The sequence below is a fragment of the Heptranchias perlo genome, unplaced genomic scaffold (assembly GCF_035084215.1).
Source record: "Heptranchias perlo isolate sHepPer1 unplaced genomic scaffold, sHepPer1.hap1 HAP1_SCAFFOLD_1641, whole genome shotgun sequence".
NCBI classification, from domain to species: Eukaryota; Metazoa; Chordata; class Chondrichthyes; order Hexanchiformes; family Hexanchidae; genus Heptranchias; species Heptranchias perlo.
Window position 1 is genome coordinate 3,109 of NW_027138905.1, and position 27,257 is coordinate 30,365.

General features: G+C 47.1%; 1 protein-coding gene across 1 annotated transcript; it reads right to left on the reverse strand.

Moving 5' to 3' along the window:
- Window positions 1–26,499, reverse strand: slc25a14 (solute carrier family 25 member 14; the record flags this gene model as incomplete). The annotated part of the gene is made up of 5 exons (XM_067977664.1): window positions 26,261–26,499; window positions 23,089–23,171; window positions 20,969–21,116; window positions 19,083–19,177; window positions 1–86 (listed from the first exon to the last, which is right to left on the reverse strand). Coding segments are annotated over exons 2-5 (393 nt in total), but the record flags the coding sequence as incomplete, so codon positions are not given.
- Window positions 26,500–27,257: the final 758 nt, after the last annotated feature.

The following is a 27,257-nucleotide window of genomic DNA, read 5'->3' on the forward strand; positions in this document are numbered from 1 at the left end:
CTTTAGAACATCTGTAGGGTTGGCAATCGAGGAAGAAACTACTCCAGCAAGAATCCCACACAGCACATTTACAAGGAGCGTTTCATCTGAAAATTGAAAAGTATTCACATGAGTGGAAAACAAGGCCAAGGGTAACAGTCAGAAGTAATGCTAACACTTCAAAAAACATCAGGGTACGTGGGTCAAAAGGCACAACAGAATCACAAAAATCATAGAAAGGTTACAGCACAAAAGGAGGCCATTAGGCCCGTCAAGCCCGTGCCGGCTCTGTGCAAGAGCAATCCAGCTAGTCCCACTCCCTCGCCCTATCCCCGTAGCCCGGTAATTTTTTCCTTTCAAGTACTTATCCAGTTCCCTTTTGAAGGCCACAATTGAATCTGCCTCCACCACCCCCTCGGACAGTGCATTCCAGATCCTAACCACTCGCTGTGTAAAAAAGGTTTTTCTTCGTGTGGCCTTTGGTTCTTTTGCCAATCACATTAAATCTATGTCCTCTGGTTCTTGACCCTTCCGCCAACGGGAACAGTTTCTCTCCATCTACTCTGTCTCGACCCTTCATGATTTTGAACACCTCTATCAAATCTCCTCTCAACCTTCTCTGCTCTAAGAAAAACCCCAGCTTCTCCAGTCTATCCATGTAACTAAAGTCCCTCATCCCTGGAATCATTCTAGTAAATTTTTACTGCACCCTCTCTAAGGCCTTCACATCCTTCCTAAGTAGTAAACATTCTTTAACAATGTCACACCAAACACAACGCTGGTTTTTCCTTTGCTTGTGGGACATGGACAATATATTAAGGACACATTTACTGCCCAGCTCCAGTTACCCGGAGGACATTACGAGTCAACAATGTAGTGTGGGACTGGAGTCAGGTGTAGGCCCAGACCGGGTAAGGACGGCAGGTTCCCTTCCCTTCCCAGTTGGGTTTTTACAACAATTCAGCAGCTTTCATTATAATTAATAGACATATCAAAGCATAATTATTAGAAAATGAGAGAGAAGCACAGTAAGATTAGCTTAAAACAGCGAATCGTAAGAGACTGGAGTAAGGGAGTATCACAGAAGGGCAAAATCTGATTCACCTGCTAGAATAAAACGCTGACAAATGTTAATCTACCAACAGAGTTATGGATTAAACAACAGATGTACCTGACCATCACAATCTGACTACCAGCAGTAACACAGGACCGCTGAAGGGATATCCCCATTATTCAGATCATGCCTACATCACAGTGAAGACACTGACTGGGACATTCCGTGTACTTCTGCCTTATTTCTGCCTCCGGGGGACTGGGCTCCAGACAGAACCTCCGGGGGACTGGGCTCCAGACAGAACCTCCGGGGGACTGGGCTCCAGACAGAACCTCCGGGGGACTGGGCTCCAGACAGAGGTTGCACAATTTTCAGTCCATTTGTCAGCCATTTCTTTTTTGAAGGAAGAGGTTCACCATTGGAGGGTTGTTGACTGGGTGAAGATACACCAAAAGCAGCGCGCTGACCAGTTCCCTCAAACCCTGTATTTACAGACTGACACACTCATCCCCTACTCCCAGAGGCTGCAATTTACAAGGGAGACTATGACTGAGCTATGCCTCAACCAAACTCATCTCGGAGCTTGGCACTGCAGTGGTTGCGATGGCAGCATCAAACTTCAATGCCTCCCAATCATTCCAGATGCCACTGTAACATCACGCACATTGTACTGCTGATTGACCAGAGGTGCACAAAGCATATAAACCAAAGCCGTTTGCACAACCAGCAGAAATCCTGAAGATCCACCAGGGTTACAGGTGGCATCATTTGGTCACGTCCCACATTCAGCAGAAAGAGTTCTCGTTCTCAATGTTCAGCTGGTTTGTCCCCAGCACCACATTATGAAAGTCAATGCTGATTTCCAAGCAACTATTCGGATTACATTCTCAAGCCTCTTTCTGACCCATATTTTAATAATTTTATTTAAGTACTTTCGATCAGAACTCTTAACAGTTCTTGAAGCCATCAGCAAAAATGTTTGTTCTTCCCCACCTCCCACCCTCCTCCTGTCCCTCTCTCTCCCTCTGCCTTTTCCCACAGCGGATCAACTAGTAACTATTAAAAATCAAAACAATGCATTCCTGGGATCAGACAAAGAGAGAGTACAAGAAGGTCTAAGACAGGTTTAGAGTGCGTGTGTGTAAACACACAAAGCGTGGTAAACAAGGTTGGTGAGCTGCAGACGCAAATAGTCACATGGGAATATGATGTTGTGACGATAACGGAGACCTGGCTCAAAAAAGGACAGGATTGGATACTAAATATTCCTGGATACAAGGTGTTCAGGAAAGATAGGAGAGGAAAAAAAGGTGGGGGGGGGTGGCAGTATTGATTAAGGAGAATATTACAGTGCTGGAGAGAGAGGATGTCCTGGAGGGGTCAAGGACAGAATCTATTTGGTTAGAGTTAAACAACAGAGGTGCCATTACACTACTGGGATAGTCAAAGAGAAACAACAGGAAATCCCCCACGGTCTGGGCATAAAGGAGAACAGAGAGAAAGCGAGGGAACTCCCCCCCCCACCCCCGGGCGGGCGGCCCGGAGAGAGAGAGCAGAGAGAGAGCAGGAATCCCCCCCAGCCATCCGGTATGGGGGGAGGGGGGCGAGGGAGCAGGCGGGAAAATAATCGAGGAGTGACGTCACAGGACAGCAGGTAGGGATTGGTGAGTATTACTGTTTTATTTGATCTCTAAGGAAGGACAATGGGTTAAACTAAGAGCTGGGAAATTATAACTTGCTATTACTTTATTAAAGGAATAACTTAAACTAGATAAACTAATTTGTTAATAAAACTAAAAATATCAAGTGAATAAAAACTTTAACTGATTAAATACATAAAAGAAAGTTGAATTGGGATGGCAGGCAGGTGGTGCAGTATGTGGGAGTTTGTGGGGACCAGTGAGACCTCGAGCAATCACATCTGCAGTAAGTGTCTGCAGCTCGAGGAACTTTGGCTCGGAGTTGTTGAGCTGGAGTTCGAGCTGCAGACATTGCAATGCATCAGGGAGGGGGAGAGTTACCTGGACACTTTGATCCAGGAGGCAGTCTCACCCCTCAGGTTAGGTAGTAGTTTAGATTCGTTCAGTGGTCAGGGACAGGAGGGTGTGACTGCGAGTCAGGCAGGTCTGGGGACCAAGGATACAGTGATGGAGGAGCCTCAGCCTTTGACCTTGTCCAACAGGTACAAGTTTCCCCTGACTGGGAGTCTAGAACCAGGGGTCACAGTCTCAGAATAAGGGGCAGGCCATTTAGGATTGAAATGAGGAGAAATTTCTTCAATCAGAGTGTGGTGAATCTTTGGAATTCTGTACCCCAGAGGGCTGTGGAGGCTCAGTCATTGAGTACATTCAAAACAGAGATTGATAGATTTCTAGATATTAAAGGCATCAAGGGATATGGGGATAGTGCAGGAAAATGGCGTTGAGATAGGAGATCAGCCATGATCTTGTTGAATGGCGGAGCAGGCTCGAGGGGCCGGATGGCCTACTCCTGCTCCTATTTCTTATGTACGAGGTACTTGCTACCTGTACGGATGAGGACAAAGACTCCAGGGAGGATGGGAAAACTGACCACGGCACTGTGGTACAGGAGGCCATTCAAGTGGGAGGAGCGAAAAGGAATGTGGTAGTGTCGGGGGATAAATACTGATCTCTGCAGCCACGACCAGGAGCCCCGAAGGCTGTGTTGTCTGCCCGGTGACAGGGTTAAGGACATCTCCTCACGGCTGGAGAAGTACTTGAAGCGGGAGGAGGAGGATCCAGTTGTCGTGGTCCATGTAGGAACCAATGAAATAGGTAGAACTAGGAATGAGGTTCTGCTGAGGGAGCTTGAGGAGCTAGGGTCTAAAATAACAAGCAGAACCTCAAAGGTAATAATCTCTGGATTACTACCTGAGCCACGGGCAAACTGTTGCTACAAACAGATTAGATGGTTAAATGCGTGGCTGAAAGAGTGGTGTGGGAGACAGGGGTTTCAATTCATGGGGCACTGGCACCAGTACTGGGGAAAGAGGGAGCTGTTCCATTGGGACGGGCTCCACTTAAACCGGGCTGGGACCAGTGTCCTGGCGAATCAAATAACTAGGGCTGTCGATAGGGCTTTAAACTAGAAAAGAGGGGGTAGTGGGGTGGGTTCAGGTAAGGGTAAATTCATAGATCTAAAGAGAAAAGTCAAGGCCATAGAGCAGTGTAGGGATCTGGGTAAAGATAAGCGAAGTGTGACAGGAAGGGACTGCGAGTTTAATGGTAATAGTGTATCAGTGAAAACGGTCAAATTAGAGAAAAGTGGTAAAAAGTCAAAATTAAAGGCTCTTTATCTGAATGCACGGAGCATTCGTAACAAGATAGATGAATTAACAGCACAAATAGAGATAAATGGGTTTGATCCAATTGCCATTACAGAGACATGGTTGCAGGGTGACCAAGGTCGGGAACTAAATACTCCAGGGTACTTGACTTTTTGAAAAGACAGGCAGCAAGAAAAAGAAGAGGGGAGCCCCAATAACAATGAGATAAGGACAGTGGTGCAAAAGGAATAAAAACAGAAAATGCGGGAGAAGTTCAGCAAGGGTCTAGACAGAGTAGATAGAGAGAAACTGTTCCCATTGGTGGAAGGGTCAAGAACCAGAGGATATGGATTTAAGATGATTGGCAAAAGAACCAAAGGTGACATGAGGAAAAACTATTTTTACACAGCGAGTAGTTATGATCTGGAATGTACTGCCCGAGGGGGTGGTGGAGGCAGATTCAATCATGGCTTTCAAAAGGGAACTGGATAAGTACTTGAAACAAAAAAAATTGTGCAGGGCTACAGGGATAGGGCGGGGGAGTGGGACTAGCTGGATTGCTCTAGCATAGAGCCAGCGCGGACTCGATGGGCCAAATGGCCTCCTTGCGTGCAAGAACATTTCTATGAATTCAGGCAGCATCTGTGGAGAAAGAAACAGAGTTAACGTTTCAGATCGAAGACCGTTTTTATTTTTCATGGGATGTGGGTGTCACTGGCGAGGCCGGCATTTATTGCCCATCCCTAATTGCTCTTGAGAAGGTGGTGGTGAGCCGCCTTCTTGAACCGCTGCAGTCCATGTGGTGAAGGTTCTCCCACAGTGCTGTTAGGAAGGGAGTTCCAGGATTTTGATCCAGCGACGATGAAGGAACGGTGATATATTTCCAAGTCGGGATGGTGTGTGACTTGGAGGGGAACGTGCAGGTGGTGGTGTTCCCATGTGCCTGCTGCCCTTGTCCTTCTAGGTGGTAGAGGACGTGGGTTTGGGAGGTGCAGTCGAAGAAGCCTTGGCGAGTTGCTGCAGTGCATCCTGTGGATGGTACACACTGCAGCCACTGTGCGCCGGTGATGAAGGGAGTGAATGTTTAGGGTGGTGGATGGGGTGCCAATCAAGCGGGCTGCTTTGTCCTGGATAGTGTCAAGCTTCTTGAGTGTTGTTGGAGCTGCACTCATCCAGGCAAGTGGAGAGTATTCCATCACACTCCTGTCTTGTTCCTTGTAGATGGTGGAAAGGCTTTGGGGAGTCAGGAGGTGAGTCACTCGCCGCAGAATACCCAACCTCTGACCTGCTCTCGTAGCCACAGTGTTTATGTGGCTGGTCCAGTTAAGTTTCTGGTCAATGGTGACCCCAAGGATGTTGATGGTGGAGGATTCGGCGATGGTAATGCCATTGAATGTCAAGGGGAGGTGGTTAGACTCTCTCTTGTTGGAGATGGGCATTGCCTGACACTTGTCTGGCGCATATGTTACTTGCCACTTATCAGCCCAAGCCTGGATGTTGTCCAGGTCTTGCTGCATGTAGGCACAGACAGCTTCATTATTTGAGGCGTTGCGAATGGAACTGAACACTACAATCATCAGCAAACAACCCCATTTCTGACCTTATGATGGAGGGAAGGTCATTGATGAAGCAGCTGAAGATGGTTGGGCTTAGGACACTGCCCTGAGGAACTCCTGCAGCAATGTCCTGGGGCTGAGATGATTGGCCTCCAACAACCACTACCATCTTCCTTTGTGCTAGGTATGACTCCAGCCACTGGAGAGTTTTCCCCCGATTCCCATTGACTTCAATTTTACTAAGGCTCCATGGTGCCACACTTGGTCAAATGCTGCCTCGATGTCAAGGGCAGTCACTCTCACCTCATCTCTGGAATTCAGCTTTTTTGTCCATCTTTGGACCAAGGCTGTAATGAGGTCTGGAGCCGAGTGGTCCTGGCGGAACCCAAACTGAGCATCAGTGAGCAGGTTACTGGTGAGTAAGTGCCGCTTGATTGCACTGTCGACGACATCTTCCATCACTTTGCTGATGATTGAGAGCAGACTAATGGGGCGGTAATTGGCCGGATTGGATTTGTCCTGCTTTTTGTGGACAGGACATACCTGGTCAATTTTCCACATTAATCGGGTAGATGCCAGTGTTGTAGTTGTACTGGAATAGTTTTGCTGGAGGCGCGGCTAGTTCTGGAGCACAAGTCTTCAGCACGACAGCCGGGATGTTGTCGGGGCCCATAGCCTTTGCTGTATCCAGTGCACTCAGCCGTTTCTTGATATCACATGGAGTGAATCGAATTGGCTGAAGACTGGCTTCTGTGATGGTGGGGATATCGGGAGGAGGCTGAGATGGATCATCCACTCGGCACTTCTGGCTGAAGATGGTTGCAAACGCTTCAGCCTTGACTTTTGCACTCACGTGCTGGACTCCGCCATCATTGAGGATGGGGATATTTGCAGAGCCTCCTCCTCCCGTTAGTTGTTTAATTGTCCACCACCATTCACGACTGGATGTGGCAGGACTGCAGAGCTTTGATCTGATCCGTTGGTTGTGGAATCGCTTAGCTTTGTCTATAGCATGTTGCTTCCACCGTGTAGCATGCACGTAGTCCTGAGTTGTAGCTTCACCAGGTTGGCACCTCATTTTTAGGTACGCCTTGTGCTGCTCCGGGCATGCTCTTCTACACTCCTCATTGAACCAGGGTTGATCCCCTGGCTTGTTGGTAATGGTAGACTGAGGAATATGCCGGGCCATGAGGTTACAGATTGTGCTGGAATACAATTCTGCTGCTGATGGCCCACAGCGCCTCATGGATGCCTAATTTTGAGCTGCCAGATCTGTTCTGAATCTATCCCATTTAGCACGGTGGTAGTGCCACACAACACGTTGGATGGTGTTCTCAGTGCGAAGACGGGACTTCGTCTCCATGAGGACTGTGCGGTGGTCACTCCTACCAATGGACAGATGCATCTGCAACAGGTAGATTGGTGAGGACGAGGTCAAGTAAATTTTTCCCTCGTGTTGGTTCGCTCACCACCTACCGCAGACCCAGTCTGGCAGCTATGTCCTTCAGGACTCGGCCAGCCCAGTCAGTAGTGGTGCTACCGAGACACTCTTATTGATAGACATTGAAGTCCCCCACCCAGAGTACATTCTGTGCCCTTGCAGCCCTCAGTGCTTCCTCCAAGTGGTGTTCAACATGGAGGAGGACTGATTCATCAGCTGAGGGAGGACGGTAGGTGGTAATCAGCAGGAGTTTGACCTGATGCCATGAGATTTCATGGGGTCTCGAGTCAATGTTGAGGACTCCAGGGCCACCCTCCTGACTGTATATCACTGTACCGCCACCTCTGGTGGGACAGGACATAGCTAGGGATGGTCATGGAAGACTCTGGGACATGGGCTGAGAGGTATGATTCTGTGAGTATGGCTATGTCAGGCTGTTGTTTGACTGGTCTGTGGGACAGCTCTCCCAATTTTGGCACAAGTCCCCAGATGTTAGTGAGGAGGACTTTGCAGGGTCGACTGGGCTTGGGTTTGCCTTTGTCGTGTCCGGTGCCGGGTGGTCCGTCCAGTTTTATTCTTATTATGACTTTTCGTCGCGAGATTTTACAACTGAGTGGCTTGCTAGGCCATTTCAGAGGGCGATTAAGAATCAACCACATTGCTGTGGGTCTGGAGTCACCTATAGGCCAGACCGGGTAAGGACGGCAGGTTTCCTTCCCTAAAAGGGCATTAGTGAACCAGATGGGTTTTTACGACAATCCAGTAGTTTCATGGCCACCATTACTGATGCTAGTTTTTTTTAAATTCCAGATTTTATTTAATTAATTGAATTTAAATTGCCGTGGTGGGATTTGAACTCATGACTCCGGATTATTACTCCAGGCCTGTGGATTACTAATCCAGTACCATAACTACTATGCTACCATGCCCGAAAGATGTTAAAGGGTTCGAGTTTTTGAGCAAGTACAGAGCCAAGAAAGGGGGGAGGGGGGGGGGTGGGGGGGGGGGGGGGAGAAAAGAACAAAAGGGTCTGTGATAGGGTGGAGGGCAGGAGTGATTAAATGACAAAAGGGATGATGGTGCGAGGCAAGGAGGGTGGGAATGGGACAGGTTAAGGAACAAAAGATTGATCAGTAGCAAATGTAAATGGCAGCAGCAGAATCATTACCAGCACCTGCTGACCGAAAAATAGGGATCTGTGGTTAATAGCTGAAGTTATTGAAATCAACGTTGAGTCCGGAAGGTTGTAAAATGCCCAATCGAAAGATGAGGTGCTGTTCCTCGAGCTTCCAATGAGCTTCATTGGAACAGTGTAAAAGGCCGAGGACAGAGAGGTCAGAGTGGGAGTGGGACGGGGAATTAAAATGGCGAGTGACCGGCAGGTCAGGGTCACACTTGCAGACAGAGCGGAGGTGTTCAGCGAAGTGATCACCCAATCTGTGTTTGGTCTCCCCAGTGTAGAGGAGACCGCATTGTGAGCAGCGAATACAGTATAGTAAATTGAAAGAAGTACAAGTAAGGTGTGTTTGGGGCCCTGGAGGGAGGAGGTGAAGGGGCAGGTGTTGCATCTCCTGCGCTCACACGGGAAGGTGCCGTGGGGAGGAGAGCCGGTGTTGGGGGTGATGGAAGAGTGGATCAGGGTGTCGCAGAGGGAGCGGTCCCTTCAAATGCTGAAAGGGGAGGGGAGGGAAAGATGTGTTCGGTGGTGGAATCTCGCTGGAGGTGGCGGAAATGGTGGAGGATGATCCGTTGAATGTGGAGGTTGGTGGGGTGGAAGATGAGGACAAGAGGGACCCTATCATGGTTCTGGGAGGGAAGGGAAGGAAAGGGGTGAGGGCAGAAGTGCGGGAATTAGAATGGACACGGACGACGATCCTGTCAAGTACAGTGGAGGGGAATCCTTGGTTGAGGAAAATGGAAGACATATCGGAAGCACTGGTGTGGAAGGTGGTATCGTCAGAATAGATGCAACGGAGACAAAGAAACTGGGAGAAGGGAATAGAGTCCTTACAGGAAGCGGGGTGGGAGGAAGTGTAATCAAGGTAGCTGTGGGAGTCGGTGGGCTTATAATAGATATTGGTTGACAGCCTATCCCCAGAAATGGAGATAGAGAAGTCGAAGAAGGGAAGGGAAGAGTTGGAGATGGAGATGGATCATGTGAAGGCGAGGGAAGTGTGGAAATTGGAAGCAAAGTTGATGAAATTTTCCAGTTTGGGGCGAGAGCAGGAAACGGCACCGATACAGTCATCAATGTACCAGAAAAAGAGGTGAGGGAGGGGACCCGAGTAGGACTGGAACAAGGAATGTTCCACATATCCCACAAAAAGGCAGGCATAGCTGGGACCCATACGGGTTCCCATTGTGACACCTTTTATTTGGAGGAAGTGAGTGGAGTCAAAAGGAGAAGTTGTTCAATGTAAGAACAAGTTCAGCCAGGCGGAGGAGGGTGGCAGTGGATGGGGATGGGTTGGGCCTTCGACCAAGGAAGCAGCAGAGGGCCGCAGGCCGTCCTGGTGGGGGATGGAGGTTTAGAGGGACTGGACGTCCATTGTGAGGAAGGATCTTGGCCCGGAAGATCAGGAAGTAGAATCAGTATGGGTGGAGTATGGGGCAGAAAGCATTGGTGGGAGTAGTTTATAGGTCCCCTAACAGTAGTTATACTGTTGGACAGAGTATTAATCAAGAAATAAGAGGAGCTTGTAACAAGAGAAATGCAATAATCATGGGGGACTTTAATCTTCATATAGACTGGGCAAATCAAATTAGCAGAAGTAGTTTGTAGGACGAGTTCATGGAATGCATTCGAGGCAGTTCCCTAGAACAATGTGTCGTGGAACCAATCAGGGAACAGGCTGCTGTATACTATTTTAGATCTTGTCTTGTATAATGAGACAGGGTTAATTAGTAATCTCATAGTAAGGGATCGTCTGGGGCAGAGTGATCATAGTATGATAGAATTTCACATTGAGTTTGAGAGTGACATACATCAATCCGAATCTAGAGTCTTAAACTTAAATAAAGCCAATTACATAGGTGTGAGGGGCGAGTTGGCTGAGGTAGATTGGGAAATTAGATTAAAGGGTATGATGGTAGATAAGCAATGGAAAACATTTAAAGAAATATTTCATAATTATCAACATATATGCATTCCATTGAGGAATAAAAACTCCACGGGAAAAGTGATCCATCCGCGAGTAGAAGAAGAGATTTGTAATGTTGCGAAGAAGAGTAGTCAGCCTGAGGATTGGGAGAGTTTTAGAAACCAAAGGATGACCAAAAAATTGATAAAGGAGAAAATAGAATATGAGTGTAAACGAGCAAGAAATATAAAAACGGATTGTAAGAGTTTCTACAATTATGTAAAAAGGAAGAGAGTAGCAAAAGTAAACGTTGGTCCCTTAGAGGCTAAGACAGGAGAAATTATAATGGGGAATCAGGAAATGGCAGCGACATTAAAACAAATATTTTGTATCTATCTTCACAGTAGAAGACACAAGAAGCATACCAAAAATAGTGGGGAACGAATATTGTGAGTGAGGAACTTAAAGTAATTAAGAGTAAAGAAAAAGTACTGGAGGAATTAATGGGACTAAAAGCCGACAATTCTCCTGGACCTGATGGCCTACATCCTAGGGTTCTAAAAGAGGTGGCTGCAGAGATAGTGGATGCATTGGTTGTGATCTTCCAAAATGCCCTAGATTCTAGAACGTTCCCAGGGATTGGAAGGTAGAGGGAGTTTGTGGGGACGGAGCAAAGGAGAGAATAAATAGTCCGGTGAGGAGCACGGACCTGAGAAAACAGGGAACTACAGGCCAGTTCGCCTGACATCGGTCATCAGGAAAATGCTGGAATCCATTATTAAGGAAGCGGTAACAGGGCACTTAGAAAATCAAAATATGATTAGGCAGAGTCAACATGGTTTTATGAAAGGAGATCGTGTTTGACAAATCTACTTTTGAGGATGTAACTAGCAGGGTGGATAAAGGGGATCCAGTGGATGCCGTATATTTGGATTTTCAAAAGGCATTCAATAAGGTGCCACATAAAAGGTTGCCATGATGTGGAGATGCCGGTGATGGACTGGGGTTGGCAAATGTAAAGAATCTTACAACACCAGGTTATAGTCCAACAAATTTATTTGAAAATCACAAGCTTTCGGAGGCTTTCTCCTTCATCAGGTGAATGACCTGACGAAGGAGATAATCTCCGAAAGCTTGTGATTTTCAAATAAATTTGTTGGACTATAACCTGGTGTAAGATTCTTTACATAAAAGGTTGTTACACAAGATAAGGGCTCATGGGGTTGGTAAGAAGAATAGAAAAGCAGAATATTTGTTTTAAAGAGCCCAAAAGGTGAGGAGCGCGGACCTGGGGGAGTTTGAGGGGGGGGGGGGGGGAGCAATGGAGAATAAATAGCCCGGTGAGGGGCACGGACCTGGGGGAGTTTGAGGGGGGGGGGGGGGGAGCAATGGAGAATAAATAGCCCGGTGAGGGGCACGGACCTGGGGGAGTTTGAGGGGGGGGGGGGGGGAGCAATGGAGAATAAATAGCCCGGTGAGGGGCACGGACCTGAGGGAGTTTGAGGGGGGGGGGGGACGGAGCAATGGAGAATAAATAGCCCGGTGAGGGGCACGGACCTGAGGGAGTTTGGGGGGGGGGGACGGAGCAATGGAGAATAAATAGCCCGGTGAGGGGCACGGACCTGAGGGAGTTTGGGGGGGGGGGACGGAGCAATGGAGAATAAATAGCCCGGTGAGGGGCACGGACCTGAGGGAGTTTGAGGGGGGGGGGGACGGAGCAATGGAGAATAAATAGCCCGGTGAGGGGCACGGACCTGAGGGAGTTTGGGGGGGGGGGGGGGGGGCAATGGAGAATAAATAGCCCGGTGAGGGGCACGGACCTGAGGGAGTTTGAGGGGGGGGGGGACGGAGCAATGGAGAATAAATAGCCCGGTGAGGGGCACGGACCTGAGGGAGTTTGGGGGGGGGGGACGGAGCAATGGAGAATAAATAGCCCGGTGAGGGGCACGGACCTGAGGGAGTTTGGGGGAGGGGGGGGGGGCAATGGAGAATAAATAGCCCGGTGAGGGGCACGGACCTGAGGGAGTTTGTGGGGATGGAGCAATGGAGAATAAATAGCCCGGTGAGGGGCACGGACCTGAGGGAGTTTGGGGGAGGGGGGGGGGCAATGGAGAATAAATAGCCCGGTGAGGGGCACGGACCTGAGGGAGTTTGTGGGGATGGAGCAATGGAGAATAAATAGCCCGGTGAGGGGCACGGACCTGAGGGAGTTTGGGGGAGGGGGGGGGGCAATGGAGAATAAATAGCCCGGTGAGGGGCACGGACCTGAGGGAGTTTGGGGCGGGGGGGGGGCAATGGAGAATAAATAGCCCGGTGAGGGGCACGGACCTGAGGGAGTTTGTGGGGACGGAGCAATGGAGAATAAATAGCCCGGTGAGGGGCACGGACCTGAGGGAGTTTGTGGGGACGGAGCAATGGAGAATAAATAGCGAGGCAAATAAAAATCCTAAAGTGACGTCAGCACAAGGGAAGGAGCTGATTGGTGTCTTTTTTTTGAAGTCTTTAGTTTATTTTTGTTAGGTTTATTTAGTAATCTAATAAACCAAGGCATGGCAGGGCACCTCAGTCCCGTGGAATGCGCATCTTATGCCATGTGGGAACTCCAGGATGCTTCCCGTGTCCTGGACAACCACGAGTGCAGGAAGTGTCGTTAGCTGGAGGAGCTCGAGCTCCGAGTTTCGGAGTTTGAGCAACAGCTGGCGTCACTGCAGTGTATCAGTGAGGCTGAGAGCTACATGGATAGCACGTTTCAGAAGGTGGTCACCCCGCAGCTTAAGAGAGTGCAGGCAGAGTGACTGGGTGACCGCCAGACAGACAAGGAGGACCAGGCAGGTAATGCAGGAGTCCCCTGAGGGCATCTCACTCTCTAACTCAGTCTGAATACTGGTGAGGGAGTGTTCCTCTGGGGAGTGCAGCCAGGGCCAAGTTCACGGCACCATGGGTGGCTCAGCTGTACAGGGGGGAGGAGAAAGGTCAGGAGAGCAATAGTGATCGGAGATTCCATACTTAGGAGAACAGACAGGCGTTTCTGCGGCCGCAGACGTGATTCCAGGATGGTATGTTGCCTCCCTGGTGCCAAGGTTAAGGATGTCACTGAATACCGACAGGCTACAGAACATTCTGGAGGCGGGGGGAGGATGAACAGCCAGAGGTCGTGGTTTATACTGGCACCAACGACATAGGTAGAAAGAGGGATGAGGTCCTGCAGGCAGATTTGAGAGAGCTAGGAAAGAGATTAATAAGCAGGACCTCAAAGGTAGTAATCTCCAGATTCCTCATGGTGTCACGCGCTAGTGAGAATAGAAATAGGAGGATGGAGCAGATGAATGTGTGGCTGGAGAGATGGTGCAGGAGGGAGGGCTTTAGATTCCTGGGGCATCGGGACTGGTTCTGGGGGGAAGTGGGACCTGGACAGGCCGGACGGGTTACACCTCAACAGAGCTGGGACCAATGTCCTGGCAGGGAGGTTCAATAATGCTGGGGGGGGGGTTTTAAACTAATTTGGCAGGGGATGGGCACCAGGATGTAGCATTAGGAAGGAGAAACAAGGTGCACAAAGGATCAGGAGAGACAGATAGCACTAGAGTAAGAAATAGTACAGTATTTGGTGGGATCAGACTAAGAGAGAGTACAAGTCTAAGAAGGGTTTGCGGTGCGTTTGTGTAAACACACGAAGTGTGGTAAATAAGGTTGGTGAGCTGCAGGCACAAATAGCCACATGGGAATATGATGATGTGGCGATAACGGAGACCTGGCTCAAAAAAGGCCAGGATTGGATACTAAATATTCCTGGAAACAGGGTGTTCAGGAAAGGGAAGAAAGGAAGGGGACAGGTGGTAGTATTGATTAAGGGGCCACATAAAAGATTATTACTTAAGATAAAAAATCACGGGATTGGGGGTAATATTCTGGCATGGGTGGAGGATTGGTTATCAAACAGGAAGCAGAGAGTTGGGATAAATGGTTCATTTTCGGACTGGCAACCAGTAACCAGTGGTGTTCCACAGGGGTCGGTGCTGGGTCCCCAACTCTTTACAATCTATATTAACGATTTGGAGGAGGGGACCGAGTGCAACATATCAAAATTTGCAGATGATACAAAGATGGGAGGGAAAGTAGAGAGTGAGGAGGACATAAAAAACCTGCAAGGGGATATAGACAGGCTGGGTGAGTGGGCGGAGATTTGGCAGATGCAATATAATATTGGAAAATGTGAGGTTATGCACTTTGGCAGGAAAAATCAGAGAGCAAGTTATTTTCTTAATGGCGAGAGACTGGAAAGTACTGCAGTACAAAGGGATCTGGGGGTCCTAGTGCAAGAAAATCAAAAAGTTGGTATGCAGGTGCAGCAGGTGATCAAGAAAGCCAACGGAATGTTGGCTTTTATTGCTAGGGGGATAGAATATAAAAACAAGGAGGTATTGCTGCAGTTATATAAGGTATTGGTGAGACCGCACCTGGAATACTGCATACAGTTTTGGTCTCCATACTTGCTCTCGAGGCAGTACAAAGAAGGTTCACTCGGTTAATCCCGGGGATGAGGGGGCGGACATATGAGGAGAGGTTGAGTAGATTGGGACTCTACTCATTGGAGTTCAGAAGAATGAGAGGCGATCTTATTGAAACATATAAGATTGTGAAGGGTCTTGATCGGGTGGATGCAGTAAGGATGTTCCCAAAGATGGGTGAAACTAGAACTAGGGGGCATAATCTTAGAATAAGGGGCTGCTCTTTCAAAACTGAGATGAGGAGAAACTTCTTCACTCAGAGGGTGGTAGGTCTGTGGAATTTGCTGCCCCAGGAAGCTGTGGAAGCTACATCATTAGATAAATTTAAAACAGAAATAGACAGTTTCCTAGAAGTAAAGGGAATTAGGGGTTATGGGGAGCGGGCAGGAAATTGGACATGAAGCTGAGTTCGGATCGGTCAATGCCCTGTGGGTGGCGGAGAGGGCCCAGGGGCTGTGTGGCCGGGTCCTGCTCCGACTTCTTGTGTTCTTTAGATTTGTGGTTGGGATCAGATCAGCCATGATCTTATTGAATGGCGGAGCAGGCTCGAGGGGCCGATTGGCCTACTCCTGCTCCAATTTCTTATGTTCTTATGTTCTAAGATGGAGGCGTCAAGGGCAGAATCTATTTGGTTAGAGTTAAGGAACAATAGAGGTGCCATTACACTACTGGGTGTATTCTATAGGCCACCAACTAGTGGGAAGGATATAGAGGAGCAAATTTGCAGGGAAATTACAGAGAGGTGCAAAAGCCATAGAGTAGTGAAAATGGGGGATTTCAACTATCCTAATATAGATTGGGATAGTAATAGTGTAAAGGGCAAAGAGGGGGGGGAATTTTTGAAGTGTGTTCAGGAGAACTTTCTTGACCTGTACTTTTCTGGCCCAATGAGGAAGGAGGCATTGCTGGATCTGGTTCTGGTTCTGGGGAATGAGTTGAGTTAAGTGGAGCAAGTGTCAGTGGGGGAACATTCAGGGAACAGTGATCATAGTATCATAAGGTTTAAATTAGTTATAGAAAAGTCAAGGAGCTATCTGGAGTAAAAATACTTAATTGGAGGAGGGCCAATTTCAATAGGTTGAGAATGGATCTGGCCCGGGTAAATTGGAATCAAAGATTGGCAGGAAAAACTGTAATTGAACAATGGGCGGCCTTTAAAGAGGAGATGGTTCAGGTACAGTCTAGGCACATTCCCACGAGAGGGAAAGGGTAGGGCAACTAAAGCCAGAGCACCCTGGATGATGAAACAGATAGAGTAAGATGAAGCAGAAAAAAGGGGGCATATGAACTATGTCAGGTTGATAACACAAGTGAGAACCAGGCAGAATATAGAAAGTTCAGAGGGGAAGTTAAAAAGGAAATAAGAGGGGCAAAGAGAGAGTATGAGAATAGACTGGCAACCAACATAAAAGAGAATTCAAAAGTCTTCTACAGGCATATAAACAGTAAACAGGTAGTAAGAGGAGGGGTGGGGCTGATTAGGGACCAATAAGGAGATCTACTCATGAAGGCAGAGGGCATGGCTGAGGTACTAAATGAATACTTTGCATCTGTCTTTACCAAGGAAGAAGATGCTGCCAGAGTCTCAGTAAAGGAAGATGTAGTTGAGATACTGGATGGGCTAAAAATTGATAAAGAGGAAGCACTAGAAAGGCTGGCTGTACTTAAAGTAGATAAGTCACCCGGTCCGGATGGGATGCATCCTAGGTTGCTGAGGGAAGTAAGGGTGGAAATTGCGGAGGTACTGGCCATAATCTTCCAAACATCCTTAGATACGGGGATGGTGCCAGAGGACTGGAGAATTGCAAATGTTACACCCTTGATCAAAAAAGGGTGTAAGGATAAACCCAGCAACTACCGTAGCGGGGAAACTTTTAGAAACGATAATCCGGGACAAAATTGTCACTTGGACAAGTGTGGAATAATAAAAGAAAGCCAACGTGGATTTGTTAAAGGCAAATTGTGTTTAACTAACTTGATGGAGTTTTTTGATGAGGTAACAGAGAGAGTTGATGAGGGCAATGCAGTTGATGTGGTGTATCTGGACTTTCAAAAGACATTTGATAAAGTGCTGCATAATAGGCTTGTCATCAAAATTGAAGCCCTTGGAATAAAGGGGCAGTGGCAGCATGGATATGAAATTGGCTAAGTAACAGGAAACAGAGAGTAGTGGTGAACGGTTATTTTTCGGACTGGAGGGAGGTGTACAGTGGTGTTCCCCAGGGGTCGGTGCTGGGACCACTGCTTTTCTTGATATATATTAAAGTCTTAGACTTGGGTGTACAGGGCACAATTTCAAAATTTGCAGATGACACAAAACGTGGAAGTGTAGTGAACAGTGAGGAGGATAGTGATAGACTTCAAGAGGATATAGACAGGCTGGTGGAATGGGCGGACACGTGGCAGATGAATTTCAACGCAGAAAAGTGTGAACGAGGAGAGGCAATATAAACTAAATGGTACAATTCTAAAAGGGGTGCAGGAACAGAGAGATCTGGGGGTATATGTGCACAAATCATTGAAGGTGGCAGGGCAGATTGAGAAAGCGGTTAAGAAAGCATACAGGATCCTGGGCTTTATAAATAGAGGCATAGAGTACAAAAGCAAGGAGGTTATGATGAACCTTTATAAAACACTGGTTCAACCACAACTGGAGTATTGTGTTCAGTTCTGGGTACCGCATTTTCAGAAGGATGTTAAGGCCTTAGAGAGGGTGCAGAAGAGATTTACTAGAATGATTCCAGGGATGAGGTACTTCAGTTACGTGGATAGACTGGAGAAGCTGGGGTTGTTCTCCTTGGAACAGAGAAGGTTGCGAGGAGATTTGATCGAGGTATTCAAAATCATGAAGGGTCAGGACAGAATAGATAGACAGAAACTGTTCCCATTGGCGGAAGGGTCAAGAACCAGAGGACATAGATTTAAGGTGAATGGCAAAAGAACCAAAGGCGACATGAGAAAAAACTTTTTTACACAGTGAGTGGTTATGATCTGGAAAACGGGGGGTGGTGGAGGCAGATTCAATCATGGCTTTCAGAAGGGAATTGGATAAGTAATTGAAGGATACAGGGATAGGGCAGGGAAGTGGGACTAGCTGGATTGCTCTTGCAGAGAGCTGGCATAGACTCAACGGGCTGAATGGCCTCCTTCTGTGCTGTAACCAATGATTCTATATGGATAACAGGATTGCATAAAATCAACCAGAGGGGGAGGGCCCAAAATCAGCACCAGCAGCAAGAGCTGAATAGCTTACCCTTGTGCTAAAGGTTCTGGGCCAGTTTGTGCTGGAGTGGGGCATCTCGCTGCCAGCCCCGTTAGTTAGAATTGTTCGTGCACGTTTACACTTAACATTTTGTGCCCACAAAGTTGCTGGAAGTGCGAGCTGATAATGACACGGTGAGGGAATCGGGGCTGAAAAATCAGATCATCAGAGTAACTCCTGAATCAATGAGATTAAAGGACTGAGAAATAAACAGAGGAAGGATTGAGAAGGAGGGTGAATTCAATCTCAAATCAGGTACAGAAAGAGAAATAAAGGGAGGGAAAGAAAGATTGGGTTAAGAGAGACAAAAAGGAAAAGTAAGAAAAAAAATATTTAAAATTTGACATTTTTGAAATCTCCTAAAACAATTCACTACCTGAAGGAATGAGACTCCACACTTATAATTGTTCACTTTCTGGGCCAGAGAGGTTGATTGGCAGTCGTTAACAATTATCACATTGTTAAATGGGTACTTACGCTGTTAATTACTGGACTAAACTTTCTGTGGCGAGTTTAATGGGCAATTAATGTGCAAATGCAGCAACTGCATGAAAATCATGGGGAGGTTTTCTTGAAGCTGGTGGCGGAGCAGAGCAAATCGGCCAGCAACTTGTGGTAATTTGCAATTCATGGGGTATCTCTTCCTCACTAGAAGTTGCTGGTCGATTTGTGTTCAGGCGCTGTTACTTTCTCAGCAAAATCTGGCCCTCTATGTTTCTGTGATTGGCACAGACCAGTGAGATCAGAGAATGACTGTCCAGAAGACCGCAGGAATCAGTCATTACATTCCACACCAAAAGTTCAAATGACTCCAGCTGGCCTGAGACACAGTGGGGAAGGTGTGATGTTGTGTAGTTCCAGTGTACACAAGGATTGGAAAAATAATCACCAAATATTCACCTAAATTGAAACTAACCTTCTGGACGGCTTACAATCAAACGTTTCAAACTTTGGTAAGTACCGATCTTTATGGTGCCATAGGATGCCTGCCGCAACAGAGCTGGGCTAATGCTGTATCAGGAGATAAAGACATTATTATTACAGAATAGCCTGCATACCAAAATCAAGCAATCATTATTCGCTGCCCCATGATTAGCACTCTATGCCACTTCTACATCCGGGAAACACTGCAGGAATTCCTCACCAGTGACCTCTATCCAACCATCTCCAGCTGCCATAACAATGACCTTCACAAGGTCTGGAGAGGGGCTGTTTGCTTTAAATGTCAGTGTTTAGCCTACTTCTTCGTTCCTGTCAGATATCTCCACATTGTTCAAAACATAAATAACTAAGAATCCCTTCAGCTCCAGGAACTTCCCTATTTCCTTTTTGAAAACAGTCCAAGTTTCCTGTTCCCCTAATTGCACAGATTGCTCCATACATTAACCACCCTTCTGTAAAAGGAATATTAGATATAAATAACAGCAATTTGGACAGTTTGCTGTCTTATAACAATAGGTGTTGCTGCCATACAGGGGATAACATCCAGGCTGTCCATTTTTATTACATCATATTCTTGTATTTTTACTGGTGCTTAACATGCTTTAAGTTTATAAAGTATAACTCAAACACCAATTAAAGTTTCACGGCCCCGGGCCCCCCCACTCACGGCCCGGAACACCCCCCCCCCCGCTCACGGCCCCGGGACCCCCCCCCCCGCTCATGGCCCCGGGACCCCCCCCCCTGCTCACGGCCCCGGGACCCCCCCCCGCTCACGGCCCCGGGACCCCCCCCCCGCTCACGGCCCCAGGACCCCCCCCCCCCCCCCCCGCTCACGGCCCCGGGACCCCCCCCCCCGCTCACGGCCCCGGGACCCCCCCCCCCCCCCCGCTCACGGCCCCGGGACCCCCCCCCCCCCGCTCACGGCCCCGGGACCTCATCTTATCATGGATAAGATGAGGTCAGAGAGGCGATAGGAGAGAAACAAGAGAAAGACGCAATTTCAGGGCTAGGGCACTGTGTTACACGGTCTAACATTCCCTATTTATTATATAAAACACTGTTACACAGTCTAACATTCCCTAAGTATTATATAAAACACTGTTACACGATCTAACATTCTCTATTTATTATATAAAACACTGTTACACGGTCTAACACTCCCTTATATAAAACACTGCATTACACGGTATAGCACTCCCTACTCATATAAAACACTGCGTTACATGGTATAACACTCCCCACTTATATAAAACCCTGTGTTACATGGTATAACACTCCTGTTTTATTATCTAATACCATGTTAAACAGTATAACACTCCCTATTTAATATATACTGTGTGTTACGTGGTGGAACTAATGAGGAAAAACTTTTTTTTTAACACAGCGAGTGGTTATGATCTGGAATGCACTGCCCGAGGGGGTGGTGGAGACAGATTCAATCATGGCCTTCAAATGGGAACTGGATAAGTACTTAAAAGGAAAAAATTTGCAGGAAAGGGCAGGGGAGTGGGACTAGCTGGATTGTTCTTGCAGAGATCCAGTGCGGACTCGAAGGGCCGAATGGCCTCCTTCCGTGCTCTCACCTTTCTATGATTCTATGATAACACATCCTATTCATATAATACACTATTTGTTACATGGTATAACATTCTCCTCTTATATAATACACTGTGTTACATTGTATAACTCTCCCGTTCTTATCTTGAATCCCTCTTCGCGGTTCTATTGTTCGGTACACTGCAGAAAAACTAATCTGTTTCTAACTCGTCAAACACTTCATGATGTGATGAAATCTCCCTCAGTTTTCTTTTTAATACAATCTTTGAAAACTATTTAATTTAAGCCATGCCTTTAACTTACCCAGAATATAGAGCCCTCAATCCTTCCTCTTTACATATTCTGAGTAAAGCATGGAACATTCCTCTGTACTTAATCTCCTTGTATCGAGAGTCAATAATCTGACCCTGGACTTGCAGGCGAGTTTTTGTGAGGTCTATTGGGAAAGTGCCTAGAGTGAAAGAAAAAAATAGCTTTTTACGGCTTAAGTAAACTTAAAGTTCTGCCGAGGAAGAACATGAGACATCATACGGCACTTTCAGGGAATCCTACGTGTATCTACAATTAAATATGGGCGACTCCATCTCACACATTAAAGGGAGCTGAGGGATGACGGGCCCGTCATCTTTGCAGAGACTTGGAGTGAACCTAGCTGGTGTTTCAAAGTCTGAGGAGAATTATCAAAACTAATCTGGGCCAAACTGTTCACTGCAGTGAAGTGTTCAAATCACAGGAGATACCAGTTAAAACTAATCCGGGCCAAACTGTTCACTGCATTGAAGTGTTCAAACTGCAGGAGATACCAGTTAAAACTAATCCGGGCCAAACTGTTCACTGCATTGAAGTGTTCAAACTGCAGGAGACACCAGTTAAAACTAAGTGAGACAGGGGTAAGGAGGGCCAGGGAAACCTTGTCCATCGAAAGGGTAATAGAGCTGGGTGGTATGTTGGAAGGGTAGTACAGTGAAGCATGTATAAACAGGGTCAAGGGAGAAGGAGACAGAAAGGATTGAGGAGTGTGGGGTGGTTGGTAGGTGAGAAGGTCGATAGATGCGAGTAGACTTTCAATAAGGGAAGGTTTTGTTGGATCCAATCAGCTTTTCTTGTTCATGAAATTCTTGTGCTCAAATTCGGTACATTTTTATTTGAGGTTCATGAAGTACGACTTTATATTGTGACTAAGTAAAAATGCTTGTGTTAACAGGCATTTCCAGGCTGATCTATGCTGCTATTTCAATCAGCAAAGTTAAAATTAATCAGGATAAACCGGACAGGACAGGCTGTTTGTGAATTTATGGAATCAAAGTAAAGATAACAGCATGGAGTGAAGTATAAATGTCACTGTTCTATCTTTGTTAGTTTGTGAATCACAAGGAACTCTGCTCACAGAGTGTTCTGGTGCAAGTTATATGTTTTAGATATAATGGGGCACAGTTCTCTGACCAGACAGTAAAAAGTCTGGAGCTGCTGAGGCAATTTTGTGACTAAATGTGGTGGACTCTCCCAAAGGGAAATGGCCTGGCCATCAAAATGGTTATCTGTGTCAGTTTGGGACAGTGGTGAGTCGGAGCACGTTTGAACACTTTGTATAATTTGGGTTTTATTAATTGTACCCCTCTAAAAAGAGGGCACTTTTGTTAGATCTTTTGTTTGATGACGCTGCAAATAAGTTCACACTTGTAATGTAGGATTGGTTTCATTCATTGAGCACAACAGGTAGCCCAGTTGATCAGACAATGCAGTTGCCATGGCACCCACACCAAGAGGAAGATGTCAGTTTTGATTGACAGCTTCTAATGACCCAGCAACGATGAAGGGACGGCCGATATATGTTCAAGGTGGGATGGTGTGTGACTTGGAGGTGATGGAGTTCCCATGCGCCTGCTGCCCTTGTATAAATGCACTTTTAGGGTCTAGCACAAGGGAAATGGAGTATCGAGCATTCTATTTGGGGTTTCAGGAGAATAGTGCTTACGATTTATGCCACTTTTTGGTTCTCCCTCGCAATGTGTCACTAGCCCGCTCACCCACATTTTGTACTGTCTTCAACAGATCCAACAAAATGAAGGGTCTGGGACTGTGCTGAAGGAACAAGACTTATGTCCCCGACACTCTCACATGCCGCCAGCTATCCACGACACCAAGGGATGATTGTCAAAGTAAAAGATTCATCGCCACTTGGCTCCTGTAGGTCTGCGCTCAATTAGCTGGTACCCTTAGGCTGAGGGCGGGAATCAGTGAGGCCCGTGCTGCTCATCACCATCCAATGACGCGTGTGGCGTTGAGTGAGAACAGGATCAGATTCTGACGGTGGTGTTCATACTCACTTTCTCATATCTCACACTAACAAACTGGCCACCTGTAGGACTGTAAACATGGAAGGTGGTGGAGGGGAGCGAAAGATAAAGGAACTGCACACTTACCAAACTCAGCAGTGACAGAAGCCAGACCTCCATAGACAAAAGGTTTCCAGTTCAGGTTGGACATCTCCCAGCGTTCACCGCTTCTGTGCATTAAAAAAAAGAGTAATCACACACACATAACGTAAGGCAAACAATAAAATATTCAGCTCCACACTATCAGAATGCAGGCTTAATGCAATGGATAGCTGGTTCATATAGGTCAGTGATACTCAGCCCTATACCTTGTCCCAGTAAGCGACTGGGCAGCTATTATAAAGACAACAATTATAATAACAATAGTTAGGGGAACAGACAGGCGTTTCTGCGGCCGCAGATGTGATTCCAGGATGGGATGTTGCCTCCCTGGTGCCAGGGTCAAAGATGTCACTGAGCGGCTGCAGAACATTCTGAGGGGGGAGGGTGAACAGCCAGAGGTCATAGTCCACATCGGTACCAATGACATAGGTAGAAAGAGGGATGAGGTCCTGCAGGCAGATTTTAAGGAGCTAGGAAAGAGATTAATAAGCAGGACCTCAAAAGATAGTAATCTCCAGATTACTCCCGGTGCCACGCGCTAATGAGTATAGAAATAGGAGGACAGAGCAGATGAATGCATGGCTGGAGGGACGGCTTTAGATAGAGACACCCGGGGATAGATAGAGAGAGAAAGACAGACACCCGGGGAGGTGGGGGGGGAGGAGAGAGAGAGAGAGAGAGAGAACCGCACTTTAGGAAGGATGTGAAGGCCTTCGAAAGGGTGCAGAAGAGATTTACTAGAATGGTTCCAGGGATGAGGGACTTCAGTTACGTGGATAGACTGGAGAAGCTGGGGTTGTTCTCCTCGGAACAGACACGGTTGTGAGGAGATTTGATCGAGGTATTCAAAATCATGAAGGGTCCAGACAGAGTAGATAGAGAGAAACTGTTCCCATTGGTGAAAGGGTCAAGAACCAGAGGACACAGATTTAAGGTGATTGGCAAAAGAACCAAAGGTGACATGAGGAAAAACTATTTTTACACAGCGAGTGGTTATGATCTGGAATGCACTGCCCGAGGGGGTGGTGGAGGCAGATTCAATCATAGCCTTCAAAAGTGAACTGGATAAATATTTGAAAGGAAAAAATTGGCAGGGCTACGGGGAAAGGGCGGCGGAGTGGAACTAGCTGGATTGATCTTGCACAGAGCCAGCACAGACTCAATAGTCCGAATGGCCTCCTTCCGTACTGTAACTTTTCTATGATTCTATTCCTGGGGTATCGGGACCGGTTCTGGGGGAAGTGGGACCTGTACAGGCTGGGTGGGTTACACCTCAACAGAGCTGGGACCAAAGTCCTCACGGGGAGGTTAACTAGTGCTATGGACGGTTTAAGTAAATTTGGCAGGGGGATGGGCACCAGGATGTATCACTGGAAAGGAGAAACAAGGTGCACAAAGGATTGGGAGAGAAAGATAGCACTAGAATGAGAAACAGTACAATATTAGGTGGGATCAGACTAAAAGAGAATACGAGAAGGTCTAAGACAGGTTTACAGTGCATGTACGTAAACCCACAAAGCGTGGTAAACAAGGTTGGTGAGCTGCAGGTGCAAATAGCCACATGGGAATATGATGTCATGGCGTTATTGGAGACCTGGCTCAAAAAAGGGCAGGATTGCGTACTAAATATTCCTGGATACAAGGTGTTCAGGAAAGAAAGGAGGGGGGGTGAGTGTCAGTATTGATTAAGGAGAATATTACAGTGCCGGAGAGAGAGGATGTCCTGGAGGGGTCAAGGACAGAATCTATTTGGTTAGAGTTAAGGAACAATAGAGGTGCCATCACTGTACTGGGCGTGTTCTATAGGGCACCAACTAGTGGGAAGGATATAAAGGAGCAAAACTGCAAGGAAATTAGAGAAGTGCAGGAGCCATAGAGTAGTGATAATGGGCCACTTCAACTATCCTAATGTAGACTGGGATAGTAATAACATCAGGAGCAAAGAGGGGGGGGGAATTTTTGAAGTGTGTTCAGGAGAACTTTCTTGACCTGTACTTTTCTGGCCCAATGAGGAAGGAGACATTGCTGGATCTGGTTCTGGGGAATGAGGTGGGTCAAGTGGAGCAAGTGTCAGTGGGGGAACATTTAGGGAACAGTGATCATAATATCATAAGGTTTAGAATAGATATGGAAAAGGACAAGCAGCAATCTAGAGTAAAAATACTCAATTGGAGAGGACCAATTTCAGTGGGATGAGGACGGATCTGGCCCGGGTAAATTGGAATCAAAGATTGGCAGGCAAAACTGTAATCGAACAGTGAGCGGTCTTTAAAGAGGAGATAGTTCGGGTACAGCCCAGGTGCATTCCTATGAGGGGGAAAGGTAGGGCAACTAAAGCCAGAGCTCCCTGGAGAGACAGAGAGTAAAATGAAGCAGAAAAGGGGGGGCGCGTATGACAGATATCAGGTTGATAATACAAGTGAGAACCAGGCAGAATATAGAAAGTTCAGAGGGGAAGTGAAAAAGGAAATGAGAGGGGCAAAGAGAGAGAATATGAGAATAGACTGGCAGCCAACATAAAAGGGAATCCAAAAGTCTTCGATCGGCATGTAAATAGTAAACAGGTAGTAAGAGGAGGGGTGGGACCAATTATGCACCAAAAAGGAGATCAATGCATGAAGCAGAGGGCATGACTGAGGTACTAAATAAGAACTTTGCATCTTGTCTTTACCAAGAAAGAAGATGCTGCCAGAGTCACAGTAAGAGAGGAGGTAGTTGAGATACCGGATGAGCTAAAAATTGATAGAGGAGGGATCAGAAAGGCTCGCTGTACTTAAAATAGATAAGTCACCCGGTCCGGATGGGATGCATCCTAAGTTGCCGAGGGAAGTAAGGGTGGAAATTGCGGAGGTACTGGCCATAATCTTCCAAACATCCTTGGATACGGGGGTGGTGCCAGAGGACTGGAGAATTGCAAATGTTACACCCTTGTTCTAAAACGGGTGTAAGGATACACCCAGCAACTACAGGCCAGTCAGTCTAACCTCGGTGGTGGGGAAACTTTTGGAAACGATACTTCGGGACAACGTTGATATTCACTTGGTCAAGCGCGGATCATTAGGGACTCCCAGCACGGATGTGTTAAAGGCTAATTGTGGTTAACTAACGTGATTGCGTTTTATGCTTCGGTCGGTCGGTCTGTCGCTCGCTCACTCACCCCGCCCGTCCGTCCGTCCGTCCCCGGGTCTGACTCTCTCTCTCCGGGTCTCTCTTGCTTAACTGCAAGTTAATATTAACTTGCAGTTTTCAGTTAGTGGTAAACAGGCAGCCTGAAGTGGCAGTTGGTCACCTAGTTAATTAGGTGACTGGTTAGAACTGGTAATCTACTGTCAGCTGGGGCTGACTCAGGTGATTGGCACGGAGTAGTAGCTATTGATGGAGTCTGGTGATCGGTGGTGAGTATATCCTCTATTTTCTTCTTTCTAAGTAACTTATAGCATATAACTAATTTTTTTTTTAAAAACTAAACTTAATTTTATAAATTAAACAAGGCCAGTAATTAGTTCAACCAAAAAATAATCTGACTGGCATTGTAGTAATCAAATAAAATAGTTATGACAGGGCAGGAGATGTGTTGCAGCTGCAATATGTGGGAGCTATTGAACAGTTTTGTCCAGTTGAGGAGCTGCAGACATTGCGAGGCATCAGGGAGGGAGAAAGTTACCTGGACACTTTGATCCAGGAGGCAGTCACACCCCTTAGACTAAATACTGTAGAATTGGCACGTGGTCAGGGACAGGAGGGTGTGACTGCGACTGAGGCAGGTACGGGGATCCAGGAGGTTGCATTGCAGGAGCCTCAGCCTCTGCACTTGTCCAATAGATCTGAGTGGGAGGGGGAGGATCCAGTTGTCGTGGGTCCACGTAGGTACTAACGACATAGTTGGTACCTAAGAAAAAGGTTCTGCTGAGGGAGTTTGAGCAGCTAGGGACTAAATTAAAAAGCAGAACCACAAAGGTGATAATCTCTGGATTATTACCTGAGCCATGAGCAAATTGGCACAGGGTAAATCAGATCAGAGAGATGAATGCGTGGCTCAAAGATTGGTGTGGGAGAAGTGGGTTTCGATTCATGGGGCACTGGCACCAGTACTGGGGAAAGAGGGAGCTGTTCCGTTGGGATGGGCTCCACCTGAACCATGCTGGGACCAGTGT